This window comes from Notamacropus eugenii, chromosome 2 (genome assembly GCF_028372415.1).
Source record: "Notamacropus eugenii isolate mMacEug1 chromosome 2, mMacEug1.pri_v2, whole genome shotgun sequence".
In the NCBI taxonomy this organism is placed as follows: Eukaryota; Metazoa; Chordata; class Mammalia; order Diprotodontia; family Macropodidae; genus Notamacropus; species Notamacropus eugenii.
The window spans coordinates 214,815,190-214,835,058 of NC_092873.1; the positions used below are offsets into that span (position 1 = coordinate 214,815,190).

General features: G+C 37.1%; 1 protein-coding gene across 1 annotated transcript in view; it reads right to left on the reverse strand.

The window, feature by feature from the left end:
* Positions 1–19,869, reverse strand: part of SAMD3 (sterile alpha motif domain containing 3) — a 55,017-nt gene that overhangs the window by 9,999 nt on the left and 25,149 nt on the right. The window contains exon 6 of the mRNA XM_072643308.1: positions 15,598–15,765. Coding sequence (XP_072499409.1) covers positions 15,598–15,765 — 168 coding nt within the window. The remainder of the gene's footprint in view (positions 1–15,597; positions 15,766–19,869) is intronic.

A 19,869-nucleotide genomic window follows, 5' to 3' on the forward strand; every position in this document is an offset into this window, starting at 1 on the left:
GGCACCACCATTCTCTCAGTCACCCCAGCTCTCAACCTTGGTCTTATTCTGGATGACTCATTCCTGCTCACCCTACATATCCAGTCTGTGGTAAAGTACTGTCACTTCTACCTTCCCAACATCTTGTGTGTGCTCTCTTTCTTGATTTACACAGCCAATACCTTGGTGCAGACTCTCATCACTTCAAGCCTGAGCTATTGCAATAGATTTCTGGTTGATTTCCCCCCCTCCAAATCTCTCTCCATTCTTGGTCATACTTCACTTAGCTGCCAAAGGCATTTTTCTAAAACACAGGTCTGACCGCATCACCTCCCCTTTCACTCCATAAACTCCAATGCTTCCCCATTACTTCCAGGATCAACTACAAAACTCTCTTTTGGCTTTTAAAGGCCCTGCCTTCTTTCTACCTTTCCAGGCTTCTTATACTTGACTTCTGTCCATGCAGTCTATGATCTAGCTGTTCCTCCCACAAGACGTACCATCTCCCAGTTCTGGGCATTTTCACTATTTTCTCCCAGTGCCTGGAATGCTCTCCTTCCTTACCTCTGCCTCCTGATTTTTGTAGCTTCATTCAAGATTCAACTTAGATCTCATCTACTGAAAGGGACTTTACCAATCCTTCATTTAGTATCGACTTTGAGATTACCCACCACTGATACTATCTTTTATGTCTTTTATAATTGCTTATATATTGTTCTCTCCCCACAGGAGAATGCCAGCTTCCTGAGGGCAGGGACAGTGTTTTTGATTTCTTTGAATTATCCCATGTTTACCATAGCGCCTGACGTAGCAAGTGCTTCTTGGTAAGTAATAATAAATAGTAAATGCCTGGTGAGTGATTTCTAGGTGATACAAGGAAACTTCACAGACACCTGACAGGGCACTTTGGTAATCCTGCCAGGTGAAGATGTGGGCTACACTAAAACAAAAGAGCCAAAAGCGTGTTCATTAAACCAGGAAGCATGTTGGACTTGGCTGTCTCCTTGGAAGAGTAGTAAACACTTTTCTGAGGAAAGGAAAGGAAAGAGGTAACAGGAATAACTATAGACAGTGGCCATAACAAAGTGTATTAGAGACAGAAACTATAAGCTTCAATTGAGAGGCTGGAGCAATACTGAACCACATGTGGGCCCTAAAATATAATGAACTACAAAAACCTGGAGAAAGAAGGCCAAGAGACAGATCACAGAGATGTTGAAGAGGCAGGGAATCTACTCAAATATCAGAAGAGGTAATGGAGCCAAGAAGTGACAGGGCTTGTTATGTTGTTCAATTGTTTTCAGTTGTGTCCAATTCTTTGTGACCCCACTTGCAGTTTTCTTGGCAAAGATGTTGGAGTAGTTTGCTATTTCCTTCTTCAGTTCATTTTACAGATGAGGAAACTGAGGCAAACAGGGTTAAGTGACTTGCCTAGGGTCACACAGCTAGTAAGTGTCTGAGGCCTGATTTGAACTCTGAAAGATGAGTCTTCCTGATTGCAGGCCCTGTACTTTATCCACTGCATCACCTAGCTCAAGAAAGGAACTTAAGGGATCTAAGGAGTCTCAATTTGATGTTCTTCAACACCTGCCTGGAACTATAAGGCTCAGGCAAAAACTTTTTTGTTATTCTGTGTTGTGTGAAACGGTTCCATGTTCCATGCTATAGAAGCCTAATGCTTACATAGGAATGGAGAGCCTTAGGCTAGAAATGAATCCAATTCAGACATCCAGGTTCCCAGTAGAAATTTCAGGTGGCAGTACGGACCCATACAGGGAAGTTCTTGAGATTGAACTCATGCCCATTCAATTGTTTCTAAACTGGGAAATCAAGAAAATTCTCAAGGTAGAAGGCGATAGTCAGTATCCATGTTCGGTCTTAGGGGCAGGGGTTAGTCCAGGGACAAATATATCCAAAGTTGCTTTAACGAGCTATCACCAAATTTCAGATTTGGAAGGGATGTCAGGTGCCATATACCTGGACACAGATTCCTTCTGTTCCTTCTTTGACAGTGGTGTCAAACTCCAACACAAACAGGGACCACTAAATCACACACAAGGATCCTTGTGGGATGTATGTTGACTTAAAAAAAACATATACTGGAACATTATCTATGTCCTACTGTATTTCTATTTATTTTGTAAATATTTCCTAATGACATTTTAATCTGGTTTGAGCTACAGTCAGTAGTGATGTGTATTTGATGCCTCTTCTCTACCGCACACCAGGATATGGTTATCTGACCTTTACTGGAAGACCTCTAGTGAGACAAAGCCTAGTTCGTCCCAATCTTTTTCTCAAATATGTCTCATCTCATTCTTTCACTATATGAAACTTGATCAAGGGCCTAATACGGATCCCATGCTGGGGGCTTTGGTGGTACAAATATAAGAGAAGAAGTTGGTCCTTAGCCAACTGATTTAATATCCCTTACTGTACCCTCACCTCCTCTCTCCCCAAGGAAGGGGAAGACGTTGGGGGAAAAAAACCTGATTATATCCCTGGAGGCCCTTAATGAGCTAATGCTTTATGCCCTGGAGTCACTCCCAGCTCATTAGTTCATGTCAGCCTAAGTCTGTGGCATTTTTGTGGAGTAACACCCTTGTGCCTATACTAAAGAGCTGCAAAAAGGAAACAACACACGTAAGTAGAAAATGGGAGATCACTAGAAGTCCTGTGGAGCTAGAAGAGTGGAAGTGTAGACAGAAGCAACAAGACACCAGGACAGAACCTGTCTAGGCCAATCAGGCATTAGAAATGTTATGACACATATCAATGTATTGGGACTCTCTCAGACTACCCAACTCCAAGGCAATAAATCTATAATCTCCTTTCTCCCCAAAGGTCCTTGTTTATCTTTCTTTGTTTTAAGGAAAGTCTATTTATCATTCTTTGTTTTAAATGCTTACTTTGTCTTTAGAAATAGTGTTATTCGTAAGCATTTCCTAGTCTGGGCATACTTACCCAGAAATCAGGTGCAAAGAGACAACTGAGGGAGAGCTTAACATTAAGGTGTTTTGCCAGAGTGTTGTCTCTGGCTGGGTTCCCAGAGCTTTATATTTATTTATTTTTAAAAGATTGTTTTATTGTAACTTCCCAGAGCAGAAAAAGACTGTTTATACTGGAAAACTCCTCTAGGTAATCGAACAGTTGTAGTGTTGAAATATGGAGTGGCTAAACAGCACTGATTATTATCCACCATCCAAACACTACTCTACAAAGATAAAAAAGACAAAAAGTCCTGTCCTCTCTGGCTGACAAATTAGAACATAATAAGTGCATAACAAAGATATAAACAATGGGATATAAGAATTCAGAAAAGAGAAAGATCATTTCTGATCTCAAGTATCAGGAAGAATTAGCATTAGATCTGTGCCTTAAAAGACATGTAGGATTTCAGTAGGCAGAGAGAGAAAGGGAGAGCATTCCAGGCATTAGGAAATTGTGAGAGCAAAGACAAAGAGGTCAGCTCAAGTCAAGAAGGTTTGCCAAATGCCTACAATGTGCTAGGTACTGTCCTAAGTACTAGTAACGCAAAGAAAGGTGAAAATAATCCCTACACCCAAGAAGTTTACAACCTAATGCAGAGAGCATGCAAACGGCTATTTACAACAAGTTACAGACAAGATAAAGATAATCTCTGAGGAAAGGCACTAACATGAAGGAGGCCCAAGGACTTTTTGCATAACATAGCATTTTGGTTGATTCATGAAAGAAGCCAGCAAAGCCATGAGGTGGAGGTGAAGAGGGAGAGAATTCCAGGCATGAGAGGCAACTGGTGAAAATGACTAGAGTTGGGAAATAGAATGTTTTGTGTGAGAAACAAGAAGGAAACTCGTGTCACTGATACAACCCATGGAAGGAAGAAAGATGTAAGAAGCCTGAAAAGGGTACTGAGGGTCTTCAAAAGTCAGAGTATTTTATATTTGATTCTGAAAGTTACTGGGAACCACTGGAGTGTATTGAGTAGGGTAGGGGTTCTATGGTCAGATCGGTGTTTTGGAAAAGTCACTTTGGAGCTGAGTGGAGTATGAATTGGAGCGAAAAGAGACTTAGAAGAAAGGAGACCAATGAACCAGAAGGCTATTGCAATAGCCAGACATAAAGTGATATGGGTCTGCACCCATATTGTGTGAGTGCAGAAAAGGAAACATATACCAGATATTGGGAAAGTAGAAATGACAGCACTTAGCAATAGATTGGATTTGAGGATTGAGGGAGTGAGGAATCAAAGAAAATATCAAAGTTGTGAACTTAGATGACTGCCAGGATGGTGGTACTCTCCACAGTAATAAGAAGGTTGGGAGAAAATGAAGGATTTTGGAGAAAAGATAATGACTTCAGTTTTGGACAGGTTGAGTTTAAGATAGGATGTTCAGTTTGGTATGTCTAACAGCAGTTGGGGATATGAGACTAGGGCTCAGGAGAGTGGTGAGAGCTGAATAAATAGATCTAAATATCATCAGCATAGAGATAATAATGGAAGACAAGGGAGCTAATAAGATATCATCAAACCAGATAATTCAGAGAAAGAAGAGAAAAGGGCCAGGAGAGAGCATTGGAGGACACCCATAGTTAGTGGGCATGACCTGGAGGAAGATCTGGCAAAGGAGACTGAGAAGGAGCTGTCAGATATGTAGGAGGAGAGCTAGGGAGAATGGGGTCTACATGGCAAAAACCTAGAGAGAAGAGGGTATCGTGGAGAAGCTGGTGATGTACAGTGTCTAAGTTTGCAAAGAGTTGTTAAGAAGGATGAGAATGGAGAAAAGGCCATTAGAATTGGTAAATTAAGAGATTAGTAACTTTTGAAAAAACAGTTTCAGTTTAGAAGTCAGAAGCCAGCCTATATAAAGTTAAAAAGAGAATGAAAGGAAAGAAAGAGAAGGCACTGATTGTAGATGGTCTTCTCAAGGAGTGCAGCCATTAAAGAGAGGAGAGGTAGCAAAGGAAGAATCATAGAATTCTGTGAGTATGAGTATTCTCATTTCCTGAGTGTTTTCCTGATTTGTAGATCATTTGTGCTTTAAGTAACCACTGATATAATGTAAGCATCATGACTGCAAGGATTATTTCATTTTTGTCTTTCTATTTCTAATTCTTAGAGCAATATTTGACAGAGTAAGAATATCATAAACGCTTAATGATTAAGCAAATAAATTACGACCAAAAGAGGCTACTGTATGTACAATATGAGAGAGGCAGGGATGAGGCTGAAAAGGATGTGCTTTTAAGTGCAGAGAGGAGAATCTAAGTAAAACATATCCTTACCACTTTGACAAAGAAAAGCAGGATCGTGCTTCCAAATCATGTATTCTACCAATACAATATACCATCTCTTCAAATTATCGCCTCAGTTGTCTTAGGATATAGAAGTCTTTATCTTAACGAGATTTGGATTGATTAGATGGATAGAATACCTATAGACTGTATAATAAAAAGCATATCTCAGATGAATGTGAACAGTTGAATATGGAGAAGTTAAGAATTCTTCCCTGAGTTGCTACAGATGGGAAATGAGCAGTTAATAGAAGAATTATCAAGAGATGGCTAAAGCAAGGTTGAGATGATAGAAAAAAATTGTATTCTCTTATTGAGAGAGAACTAGAGGATAACAGATTTGGAATTGAAAGAGAACTTTCAAAGTTGTCTGGTCCAATCCCCTCATTTTATTATTGAGGAAACAGGTCCAAGAGAGGTGAAGGGATTTGTTCCATGTCTAGTGAGTGACTGAGTCAGAATTTAACCCAAGTTCTCCGACTACAAATCTAGTATGACAGATGAAGACAGCCTGAGTTTTAACTGTACAGAAACAGCAATATATTCCATCAGCTGAGACCTTAACACGTGAAGGTTGTGAAAGAAAAATTACTAAAAAAAATTGAAAGTAGAGGAGAAAAACATGACCTAGGTAAGAGGCTACTTCTAACCAAGGTCACAAAAGGTATTGGAGGCAGAAAAATGAAATTCAAAGTAGGCATGGGGAAAATTAAAAAGATACTCAGACATTAGAAGGAATGAGGCCCAAATCACCAAGAAATCCTTTGAGGTAAAGTCTAGATAAGCACCATGCAGATTCTGTACTTTTACCTGAAAAGGTCATCTTCCTGCTTATAATGGAAATTCCTTGCTCTCACATTAATTCTAAGCAAGGTAAAGTGAGAGGCCAATCATTTTCCCATCATCTCCACAACCAAGAGATAAGTTGTAGAATATTAGGGCATCCTAGATTTAAGTAGCTCAGAGCCACTCAAATGATACCTTGGACAGTTATGAGGGTGTGGGCATTTCTTCTCTTCTGTACTTTCTAATCTAGATTGTAACGCAAAATAGAAACTGCTAAGCATAAAAGCAAAGAGCCATTAGAGTTTATCTGGACCAAATCTTTCACTTTACAAATGAGGAAACAGGTTCAGAGGAATGAAACTATTTATCCAAGGTCATGAAAGAAATGACAGAACCAGGATTCAAATTCAAGTCATCTAACTCCAAATCCAGAAAGTCTTCCCACTATGTTACATGGCTCAATATAGTATTATTTAAAATATAAAACTATGGCTCTTTCTACATATTTTACAGATATGTTTATATATACATATATGTATTATGTATATATATATATATATATATATATATATATTCTCAAGTTTACATACTATGCTTACTTGAGTGGTGAGATACTTGAGGTGTGAAAACCAATTAGGAGATTGTTGCCATAACATAGGTAAGAGGTGATGAGCAAATGAACTAAGATGTTATCTGGGTAATTGGGGAGAAGGAGTCATTTGTGAGAGATTCATAAAGGTAGCTGGCAACATGGTCCTCTTTGAGAATGAAGGATAAACACAACAACATATGGAGAGAGATGGAGGCTGATGAATCAAGGATGGTGCTGAGATTATGAATCTGGGAAACTGGAAGGATGATGCTGTCTTTGACAAAAGAAGTTTGGAAAAGAGTTTTTGAGGAGGGAAAGAAAATGAGTTCAAGTTTTAGACATGTTAGTTTGGGTACATCTGGTTTATAATGTCCAAGGCAATTGATTGTTGTAATACCCATTTATCATCTCACCTGTCTTCCAATAATTCGTAAGACAGTATTGTTCAGGACTTTCTCTCTCACTCCAATACTCATTCTATCCTCCACTAAGGGGAGACCAGAAATGATTTTTTTCGTTCTGTAACCTTTAACACTTTCTGAGCAAAGTGTTAAACCAGGTGTTTTAGCCCTTCTTCATAAAAAAATATATATGTGCTTTCACAAGGTGGGGTACCCCATTCAAATTACACCACTCTTTCCAAACCCACAGCTGACTTTTAACGCTTTTCAGTATTAGTAAATTCACCACCTGCTGATAGGAGTAATTGCTTTACACACAGAATGCAATTAACTGTCAAGATTTTTTTTTCTTCTCTTGCTGCCTTGCTCAATTTTACACCACAGGAAATATTTCTGCGTGAAAGGCCATAAAAATGATTAGTATTTGCAAAATAAATCATTACATTTTGGGTGCCATGAGAAACAAGCAATACATACTCTAACAGAAATCCAGGGGAACATAGCAACGTTCTTAGTATTCAGCTGTGTTGAAAATAACTGCTTGCAGAAAATCAAAATTTTGTTTCCTTTTCAAATCCAAACAAATTAGTATGGCACAATTGTTTTCTTGGTTTTCAGAGTTAGTGGGGTCAAAATATAACCCACTGCTAGAATAAAAAAGATTCTGGGGCACCGGAATTGCAAGATAAATATTGGGTAGTGACAATGGTTGGCTGGTTGAGGTAGCAAATCTAGCAGCAAATATTTTAATGATAGATTTTCTTAACATTGTATTTGGTGCTAGGTGCAAGGTATTAGGGGCTGGGTTAGTAAAAAGGAAGCATAAAATATTGTTATGGGTCTTGCTGAAGCCAGCTCAACCATATCAAAATATGGTTAAATTTTCAGTGTGAGCATTTATAGTGTGAGCAAAAATGAACAAATTACATACAAATTGGGACTTGATTTATTGTTTTGTTGATTTTTAGACTTAAGAAAGTGATGAAGAAAATGTTGATAATGTAAATTAAATTTTTAAGATTTTTATGTCTACTTTTTTTCTCCAAAGAACCACTTGTCAAACATTTGCCAGTACACCCCTTAGTACCTTGAAGGAATTTATATTACTTCCTATTGTATCTATTCCATACCCCTCCAAAGTAAAAAGTCTGACAAGTGGAATATTCAACCTAAATGTGAACTTCATTTTATATTTTGATTCCTTATACCTTTAAAAAATTTGCAGGAGTTTTTAATTAGTTTTTACTGTGATTATAAGGGAATAAAAATGATATCACTACCTTTCAGACTTACAGTATTCCCTTCCATGCATTCTATACTCCAGTCAAACTGGGCTACAATGGTCCCTTAACTCTTACATACCTTTTGGGATTTTGTTTACAAGATGCCTAATGCCTGATATGCCCTCTGCCCTCTTTGCCTCTGAATTCCTACCTATCTTTTAAAACACATGTCAAATGCCACTACCTCTGTGACACCATTCATGACTCCCTGGTCCAAAATTACCTTCCCTTTTAGACATCAATACAAAACAAAGTACACCATCACTACCTTTGTTTAAAAGTATTTTTAGTTTCCAGAGATCATGGAATGTCCTTATTTAAATGTTATACCTCCCTACTATAATACACTGTACACAACAGGAATTTAAGAAATGTTTTATTGTATGGTAAGTTGTGTTTAAGGCACAATCAAATCTCTGAGATCCTTAAGGTCTTAAGATTGTAGACCTAGAGGAGGAAGGGCCCTCAACAACTATTAGTCCTGACTCAGTTTATAGATGTGAAAGCTCAAGTCTATGGAAATTAAGTGATTATCCCAAGGTCACAATAATAGTCATAGTAATAGAGGTAGATGGTAATAGAAGTAGAGGTAAAGTTTGAACCCATATCTTTAGAATCCAGAGTCTGAACTCAAAAGAACTGCAGCATGCTCCTTCCTTTATTTGTCTTTGGGTCAGTGATGGGAGTTCAGTATCTTGCATAAAGTAAGCCCTTAATACCTACTTGCCCACAATGAGGGAAATTTACTCCAAACACTAGAGATCTAAGATTAATTCCCAAAGTTTTTAATGTCTTGATTTCCCTTCTGTTTAACAATTTTACTTTAAAGTAGATAATGATCTTACCTTTTTTCTCTCCCAGATGGGTAAACTGACTCACAGACTTTCCTTCAATTTTGCTATCACAACTAGTTTAATTACCATAACAAATATTATAGTATCCTTAGATACTGGAGGAAAACCCCCTAATCTTAAAAATACTTTTATCACTTAGTTGTTGTTTGTCCTTCATTCTCAAAGAGGACAATGGGATCAGGAAGGTGGTACCATGACTTGCAAGTGAATTGGATTTCAATGAGGGAGGACTGTGCAGTCACCAGTCTTACTCTCTCCTCAAGAGTCTGGGTTTATCTTGGTAGATATACTCCCAGGTGTTTTATACATTCTACACGTATTTTAAATGGGATATCTTTAATTATGTTTTCCTATAGGATTTTGTTGGTGATATATAAAAATGCTGATGATTTATGTGGATTTATTTTTCTATCCTGCTACTTTGCTAAGGGGCAGCTAGGTGGTGCAGTGGATAGAACACCAATGCAGGAGTCAGGAGGACCTGAGTTCAAATCTCACCTCAGACACTTGACACTCACTAGCTGTATGACCTTGGACAAGTCACTTAACCCCAAATGCCCCATCGTGGGTCATCTCCAGTCATCCTGATGAATATCTGGTCACTGGATTCAGATGGCTCTGGAGGAGAAGTGAGGCTGGTGACCTGCACAGCGCTGCCTCACTCAAAACAAGGTCAAGTGCAAGTCATGTCATCATTTCTCTGATCACATGTCTTCTTTGGCAATGAAGGACAAACACACATACTTTGCTAAAATTATTGTCTCAACCAACTTTTTAGTTAAATTTCTAGGATTTTCCAGGTATATCATCATATCATCTACAAGAAGAGATAGTTTTATCGTATCACTGCACATTCTGGTTCCTTCAATTTCTTTTTCTTCTCTTATGGCTAGGCTGGCATTTCTAATACAATATTGAATAATATTGGTGATAATGTTCATCTTTGCTTTACTCCTGACTTTATTGGGAAGGCTTCTAGCTTATCACCATTACAAATAATGCTTGTTGATGCTTATAGGTAGATGCTTCTTATCATTTTAAGGAAAAATCAATTTAAACCTATGCTTTCAGGTGCTTTTAATAGGAATGAGTGTTGCATTATGTCAAAAGTTTTTTCTGCCTCTATTGATACAATCATATGATTTTTGTTACTTTTGTTATTGATATAATCAAGTATGTTAATAGTTTCCCTTACTTTAAACCCTTCCTGCATTCCTGATATCAAACCCACTTGGTCACCATGTTTAATTTTTGTGACATATTGTTGTAGTCTCCTAGCTAGCATTTTATTTAGAATTTTTGCATCCATATTCCTTAATGAAATTAGTCTATAATTTTCTTTCTCTGCTTTTGCTCTTCCTAATTTAGGTATTAGCACCCTATTTGTTTTGTAAAAGGAATTTTATTATTTCTATTATGCTTATTACTCCAAATAATTTATTTAATATTGGAATTAGTTGATCCTTAAATGTTTTGTAGAATTAATTTGTAAATCCATTTGGTCCTAATGCTCTTTTCTTAGGAGGCTCACTTATTGCCTATTCAATTTCTTTTTCTAAAGTAGGTTTATTGAGATATCAATAAATTTTTATTTATTATCTTAATTTAATTAATTTATTGATTAAAGTAATTGTAATTAAATTAATCAAATTTTAATCAATTAATTCAATAATTAATAAATAAAAATAAATTATTAAAATAATATATAATAATTATAATAATGATATTTAAAATATTAGCAATAAATTTATAATAAATTAATTAATTAAATTTTAAATTTAGTTTTATATAATGAATTTTATTTATTATTTTTTATTTCCATTTCCTCCTTTGTTAATACAAGTACATTTTTGTAAATATTCTATTTCAAAAATAAATATAAATAAAATATAAAATAACTCATAATAATTACTTTGATTTCATCTTCATTCAGACTTTCATTCACATATTCAAAGATTTCATTTTTGATACTAGTAATTTGGTTTTCTTATCTTTTTTGATTATATTAATCAATAGTTTATCTCTTTTATTGGTTTTACTCATAAGATCACATTCTAGTTTTATTTATTAATTCAGTGGTTTTCTTACATTCAGTTTTATTAATCTCACCTTTAATTTTTAGAATTTCCAATTTGGAGTTTAATTGCAGATTTTAAATTTGTTCTTTTTCTAGTTTTTTAAATTGCATGCCCAATTTATTGGAAACTGAACGTCTTTAGCAATGGAAATATTAGAACATTTAATTCAATTTTCTCCTGTCTCATTCATCCATGCCTCATCACTCTAGGAGAGAGTTGTTGGACTATGGTGCAGGATGTATAGTATGAGTAGTCAAGACGTGAACTCTTTTTCAACCATGTAGTTTGCACATTCTTTGAGGATAGGGACTGTCTTAATTTGTCTTATATTTTCCCTACTCTCTTCAATACCTTCTGTGTGATAGCCTTTGTTGAATGAATGAATTGTAACAACTTCACATTTTCACAAAGTAAAATATTCTAACAAATATTTTATCTTACTATCTACAGGCAATGACAAATTCATCAATATCTCTTCTTAGATTCCTTCTTTAATCATATGATCTCTTCATGATCAACCCTTTGAAAATCTAAACAGATTGATTCTTTTTTTTAAGGGTCTCTACCCTATTAAATGTATCACTCTAAATCAATAAGAGGCAATTTGACTGTCCATACCCATCTAACAGCATCAATCTGCCACTACATTTCCCCAAAACAACAGAATCATTTCACGATTCCTTTAAAAATATTGCTCACAGTTTGATGTAGCAATAAAATCACTTGCTATATAACCAAAGTAGTTGAATTGGAGTATGCATGTGCAAGCATATATATACATATATATACATATACATATATATGTGTGTGTGTATATATATATATATATATATATATATATATATATATATATATATATATATATATATATATATATGAATATGGAGATCAAAAAGATAATCTCCTGGAAAAATACTCAGCCAACTCAGTGGGTGCTTGATGAAGGAATGATAAAGTTTCACAAAAAGGATGTATAATTCACTTGTAATGTGAACATTCAGGGGCATACTTTTCATGTTACTCTATAAAAATCAATCCTTCCATGCCTTCTTTAATACCTGCCTTTTTCATTTCCATTATTTCTTCATTCTCACCCATGTCAATCAAAACTGTCATTGTTGAGACTTGCTAAAGTAAACACCATGTGTGTGTATTTTAAAAGTTATTTCTTTACCATCTGTTTAACTTTCATTTTTTTTCACCTTGCACCCCTCATGCCTACTCTTTGAGGATTGTTTTCTTTCTCTCCCCCTATGTCTAGCATTTCTTTCTGCCAGATTGAGCCTTGGAAGCAGAATCAAGGCACTGAAAGATTCCCTCTTGTATTTTTTCTAGTTACTTTGAAAAGTGACCTTCAAGTTAACCTGATGTTTATATCACAGAAGGGCTTCTTTACAAGATGTGTAATCTTAATACAGTTATTCACATCTTTGAATCTCAGCTTCCTTATCTATAAAACCTGGTTTAGTCCTTTTTCAGTCATGTCCAACTTTTTGTGAGCCCATTTGGAGTTTTCTTGGCAGAGACACTGGAGTGGTTTGTCATTTTCTTCTCCAGCTTTTTTTTTTTTTTTTTTTTTTACAAAGAAAGAAACATAGGCAAATAGGGTTAAGTGACTTGCCAAAGGTAAGAATAGGAGGCTGGATTTGAACTCAGGTCTCCTGACTCTAAACCTGGTGTTTTATCTATTGCACCACTTAGCAGTCCTACGTATAAAATGAAAAGGTGATTTTTAAAGGTCCCTTTCAGCTCTAAGATTCCATGATTCTATTACTCCAAAAAGGAGTCCTCTTGAGATAACTCTTAATTTTTTTGTTTCTAATGTGTGTAGGTATAAAAGGATCAAGCTGACATTCTAGTAAACTCTGATAGTCTAAGCACCTAATAAAAGTCAGCACAGATTCTGCTGGGACTCACACAGCAGTCTGCCTCTTAGATGCCAGGCACTTTGGAGAACAGGGAGGTTAAAGTCCTAGTCCCTGACCTCAAGGAGCTTACAATCTAGCTGAAAAGACAGAATTAAGAGAACCATAGAATATTTAAGAGCCAAACAAGTTCATACCGGCTCTCAGATATTTTCTAACACTAGGAACCTGGGTAAGTCATTTAACCTCTGTCTGGCTCATTTTCTTCTTCTGTAAAATGAGAACAATAATAGCACCTATTTTCCAAGATTATTGTCAGGATAAAATGAGACAATATTTTTAAAGTGCTTTGCAAATCTCAAAATACTATATAAAATTAGCTATTCTATAATAATAATATGAACTGTATGCTAGGGATTACCATTATTACAAGTAGTAGTAGTAGTTGGAATAAATTTCATTCTCCTTTTCTTTAGCTTCTTTTCCAAAAATGTCAACAACTTGAACCATTTTTAAATGGGAAGGGGTTGTCACAGAGTGAGGAAATATTGAAGACAGGTTTTAAATTTGTTTTTCTGGATGGTCCTATAATATAAATCTTCAAGTTTTATTTTGATACATTGGAAGGTATTAAGTCCAGAAAACAAATTCTGGCTGGCACGTAGTAGGCACTTAATGAATGTTTATTGCTTGACTGACTCAAGTGTTCCTCTGTTTCAAATAAATTAGCAAGCATTAAGATACTAGATTCCTTTTCAGCATCTTCAACAAAAGTTTAAGTTGTTTAAAGTAAATTCCAATCCTAAATTTGTGCTTTTTGTCTAGATAAACTTCACTTCTAAATTTAATATAGAAAACATTATAATTTTATGGCTGAAGCAAATTCTCTACAATATCCTTATGTTCCCAAACTAACAAAATAACAGGTGTTTAAAAAGCTCAGCTGCATATATTTAATTCTTTGCCCTAAAATTTCCATTTTCCTTCATTTGGTTTCAAAATGCCTGGAAATTTTTCATCTTTCAATCCAGAGCACTTTTCTATTGATCACGTATCTTTTGTCAAAGAGAACTACAATTTCAATTCATCTTAACTGTCCAATGTGCTATTTAAATTTAAATATACATTAAATATATATTTTTACTAAACTGCTATGTTAGTCATGACACTGGACTGAGTCCTGTACGCAGTATGTAGATGTGATGTCTATCTCTTAAGAACATTCAGTGTAGGAATAACAAAACAGAAATAGGCAGACTTTTGTTCCATCATCAAAAGAATTTACAAATCGAACAAGTTTTCTTTGAGGACAAGCAATTTTGAGGCTAAGCCAGGATCTGAAGTTTGATGCTGTGTTAAAGTTAAGAATGAAATTTGTGGTGGTATGGCATTAACTGACATGTATAAAATTTAAAGGTTTGCAAAGAGTTTTGTTTGTCCCTCTCACAACACTCCTGTGAGACAGGTAGTACAAGTATTACTATCTCCCCATCGCAGATAAAGAAACTGAATTTTCCTAGCAATTTCTTCACCATGATCTTACTTGGGTTCCCTCATTTGCCCATACTTCCTCTCATTTTCCAGGAGGAAAGAAGGAAGGAAGGGAGGGAGGGAGGGACAGATGGTAGGAAGGAAGAAGGAAAGAAGCAAAGACAAAGAAAGAAAGGAAAGGAAGAAAGGAAGGAAGGAAAGAAGGAAGGAAGGGAGACAAGTATTTATTAAGTGCCTACTCTACACCAAGAACTGTGCTAAATGTTTTATAAACATTGCCTCGTTTGGTCCTCACAGCAACTCTGGGAAATAGGTGCTATTGTTAGAGTTGCCATTTTACAGTTTAGGAAATTGAGGTAGACAGAGGTTAAGTTATTTGTTCACAGTCATACAACTAATAAGTGTCTAAGGCTGAATTTAAATTAAAGTTTTCCTGACTCCAGACCCAGTGCTCTATGTACTATCTGTTTCCAGCACCCCCTTTATGTGCTGTCTTCTCCAATTAGAATGTGTGGATGCTCTCAAGGTCAGGAACTATCTTGCTTACTTGTATTCCCAGTATAGCATAGTGCCTGGCAGCACCTAAGTGCTTAATAAATGATCTATCCATCCATCCATCCATCCATCCATCCATCCATCCATCCATCCATCCATCCATCCATCTATCTGTCATCCATGACTATAATTGAGGTCTCAGGATTGCTAGTCGAATACTTTTTTTTTAACATGGTGCCACACTGCCTCATCAGGCCTGTCAAAAGAGTCATTTTTTATTGCCTACACCTTCAGAGGCTATCCATATATTCAAACAATGCTGCCTTGGCTCAAAGTAATTTTGGAATTCTTGAGATTACTTTCAAGATACACTTACAAGTTACTTAATAAAATTAGATACATTAACTTTTTAGCCACACCTTGTATTTTCAGGGGGGTGTTACCACTTTTAAACAAATTGGAAACATACTAAAGATGCTAGGATGTTCAAACTTACTTTGATCTGGACAATCTGAATTTCCTCACACCTGATTTCTGTGAGAGATTTCCTTGTCTGTCCTTTTCTGTGGCCAAATTTACATTTATTCCTCATCACCTGCTCATCATCTTCTATGGGTCTCCGAACATATTTGAAGCGATCTTTGAGTGCTCGTTTCCACAGAAACTGCATAAAATAACAGACATGCTTTGGTTACTCACCAGGAGGCTTTAGACAATCTTCCATAAACCAGATCTCATTCTACTGTCACTTCTGGCTTTGGAGACATTTTCACACTAAAGCATACTTCATTCATTTGCTGAGATTTAGGAGAGAAGTGATATTGGTCTTTGTCTCTAAGTCCTCTAGATGGGGGACTGAAAAATTCTCAGAAAAACCATTTTTTCTGTCATTATTTGGAAACCTTTTTGGCTAACATAGCTATCAGCATGGTGATGTTGAAGCTTCATGTTTGGGAAAGTGGGGGAGCAGACCTGCAATGGATTCCAAAGGTTTCTCATCACAACTTGAGACTTTAGTCTGCTGTCCTCTTAAAGAAGAGGAAGTATATGGGGTTGAGTGATCTAAACCAAAGGTCTGGAACTCAGGATGTAATTTACTTGTTTTGTTTTGGTAACTATGCCAACATAGGTGCATGATTTCATTATGAATTCCAATCCTCCAGCTTCCTCCCAAGTTCCTAGTTTTTATAGAAGAATCCAAATTCCAAAAAGAGGTAAAAGACAGTCCCTTCCCTCAAGGAATTAATAGGGAAGATAATAAGTAAACAAAGGTATGCCAAACAAGCTACATACAGGCGAAATGGGAAACAACAGATGAAAGGCACGGTAAATAAGAGGGCTTGAGAAAAGCTTACTGTAGAAGGTGGGATATAAATTGGGACTTAAAGGAAACCAGGGAGGTCAATAGTTAGAGTAGGAAAAGGAGAGTGTTCTAGGCACAAGGAACAGCCAGAGAGAATGCCTGGAACTGAGAGATGAAGTGTCTTTTTCATGAAATAATGAGCAGGCCAGTGTCACTGAATCAGATTATGTTTTGGGGAGTAAAGTATAACACAACTAGAAAAGTAGGAGGGACCAGGTTATGAAGACATTGAATCCCAAACACATTTTGTATTTGCTCCTGGAGGCAATAGGAAGCCACTGGAGTTTATTGAATGGAAGTATACAAGTCAGGTGGTGACATGATTAGACCTGAGGATCAGGAAAATTACTTTAGTGGCTGAGTGGAGTGGGGAGAGACTTGAGATAGACTGTCCCAACAGACTATTATGATAGTCCAAGTATGAGATGATAAGGGCTTGTATCAGAGTGGTGGCAGTGTCAGAGGAAAAAATGGCGGTGCACTCAAGAGACATTGCAAAAGTGAAATCAACAGGTCTTGGCAATGGTTTAGATAAGGATGAGGAGGGATGAGAGATACTGAGGAATACAGGATGACCCCTAAGTTGTGAACCTGAGGGACTGGTAGGATGGTACTATCCTCTGTAGTAATAGGAAAAGTAGGGGCGGGGGGAGATTTAGGGAAAAAGATAATGAGTTCTGTTTTGGACATTTGGGTTTAAGTTGCCTACTGGACATCCAATTCAAGACGGCTAAAAGGCAGTTAGAGATAAGAGATTGGAGGTCAGCAGAGAAATTGGTCCAGGACGGGCAGATTTGAGAATCACCAGCACAGAGATAGTAAATGAAGCAGCATAGAGGAAAAAGGGAAGAGGATTGAGGACAGAACCCTACAGTTAGTGGGTGTGATCTGGAGCACAATCCAGCAGAGGGGACAGAGGAGTGTTCAACACCCCTTTAATATAGTGCTTTCCTCCATTGATTATTTTCAATTTATTTTGTACATAGCTTGTTTGTATGTAGTTGTTTGCTTATCCCCCCTTGGACTGTGAGCCCCTTAAGAACTGCCTTTTGCCTTTCTCTGTATCCCCAGTGCCTAATATATCGATACCTAATATCTAGCAGCCACTTAATAAATGTTTATTGATTGATTGGCATAAAGCATTTGTCAACAGGTATTTGCTAACTGTCCATTAGAATGTAAACCCTTTAAGGTCAGGGACTGATGTTATCTTTATGTCCCCAGCACAGTTCTTACAGATACAAAGTAATAGCTTAATTCGCTAATTGCTCAATAAATGTTTGTTGACTGGCTGCCCACCTTCATTAAAGGCAGTGTGACATAGGAGATAGGGTACCAGACTTGGAATCAGGAAGACGCCATGTTCAAATTCTGTTTTAGACCTTTATTAGCTGTGTGATGTTGGCTAACTCATTGAACTTCTCTGGGTCTCCTTTTCACATTTGGAAAATTGCACGTCTAGAGGATGTAATAGTAATAATATTAACATAATAGTTAGCATTTATATGACACTATGTCCCAGACACAGTGCTAAGGGCTATATAATTATCTAATTTGATCCTTACAACAACCCTACATGGTAAGTGTTTTTATTATCCCCATTTTACACTTGAAGAAACTGGGGCAAACAGTGATTGTGACTTGCCTAGAGTCACACAGCTGCTAAATGTCTGAGGCTGGATTTGAACTCAGGTCTTCCTAACTCTAGGATCATTGGTCTATCCATTGTATCATCTTTTAAGGTGCCTTCTTGCTCTAAATCTATGATTCTATGATTCTCCATCATAGAGATAGTTCTAAGTTCAAGCAATCACAAGCTCTGGCAATGTCTACCCAGTTGGAAAGTCTTTGAGTATGGGCCTGGAGACAAACCATATGCTTATATCTCTAAGCAAGGACCGAGAAGCTTATCAGTGAATGGAAAATTAGCAGGGTGATACCTGTTTCTGACTGCAGCAACCCACAAACACTGTCTGCTAAGGTATAAGGGGTTGTGATTTGTCTGAGCACATGAAGTTTCCCCATTGATTAGATTAGAGATCTTTTGAAATTCTGAAGAAATACCACATACCCAGCAAGTCAACAATCATTTATTAAGCACACTTACTGGGTGCTAGGCCCTGTGCCAAGTGTTGAGGATACAAAGAATATAAAAAACAGTCTTTTTTCTCAAGGAGCTCACAGTCTAACAACTCATAGTAAATAGGTTCATACTAGATATGCAGAGAATGGCTGCAAGGTAATCTCCAAAGGGAAGAAGACACTAGTAAAAGGATATGTGTTGGGGGCAGGGAATTGGGTACAGATTGGGAAAGACGCCTTGCAGAAAACAGAATCTGAGCTGAGTCTTGAGGGAAACTGGGAGGGAAGCCAGGAGGCAGAGATGGGGGGGAGGGGGAAAGTATTCCAGATCTAGGAGTCAGTCAATGAAAAGTTGATGTCACTGGTGGGCAAATTGACCAATTAGGAGCTATCCTGCTAGTGATTCATGTCTTCTCCATCTCCATACCTTTCTACTGGCAGCTACGTGGTGCAGTGGATAGAGCACCAATACAGGAGTCAGGAGGACCTGAGTTCAAATCTCACCTCAGACACTTGACACTCACTAGCTGTGTGACCTTGGGCAAGTCACTTAATCCCAATTGCCTCATCCTGGGTCATCTCCAGTCATCCTGATGAATATCTGGTCACTGGATTCAGATGGATCTGGAGGAGAAGTGAGGCTGGTGACCTGCACAGCCCTCCCTCACTCAAAACAAAGTCAAGTGCAAGTCATGTCATCATTTCTCTGATAGCATTGTCTTCTTCAGCAACAAAGGAGGAACACACACTTTTCTAGTAGATATGGTTTATGAAGTTCTCCCATAAACTTTTTCATGCATTTTCTAAGCACATTGAAATGATGCCCATCAACGAACATTCAGAAAAGTTTTCGTACTCTTCCTATTCTCAGAACATTTCCACTGGTTGCATTCTCAGCATAAGAGGGATGACAGAAATTTAGACCCATTTACAGAGCAATTTTTGGCAACCATCTCCTTGTGCATGTTTCGACTTGCAACATTTATGCCCACGTTTGGATGATAGTTTATTAAACAATTTTGTTCATCTCTTTACCAGCAAAGCTTTGTGAAGGCACAAATGGGCCAGACATACTCCATGATAAATAACCATCAGTTATGCTTTTTAACAGGCAGTCTGGTGGTGCGATGGAGAGAGGGTCAGGAAGATGCATTCATATCCAGACTCAGATACTTTCTAGCTGTGTGACTGTGGGCAAGTGCCTTGATCCTGTTTGTTTCAGTTTTCTCATCTTGAAAATGAGCTGGAAAATGAAATGGCAAACCACTCCCAGATCTTTGCCAAGAAAACCCCCAATGGGGTCATGAAGAGTAAGACACAACT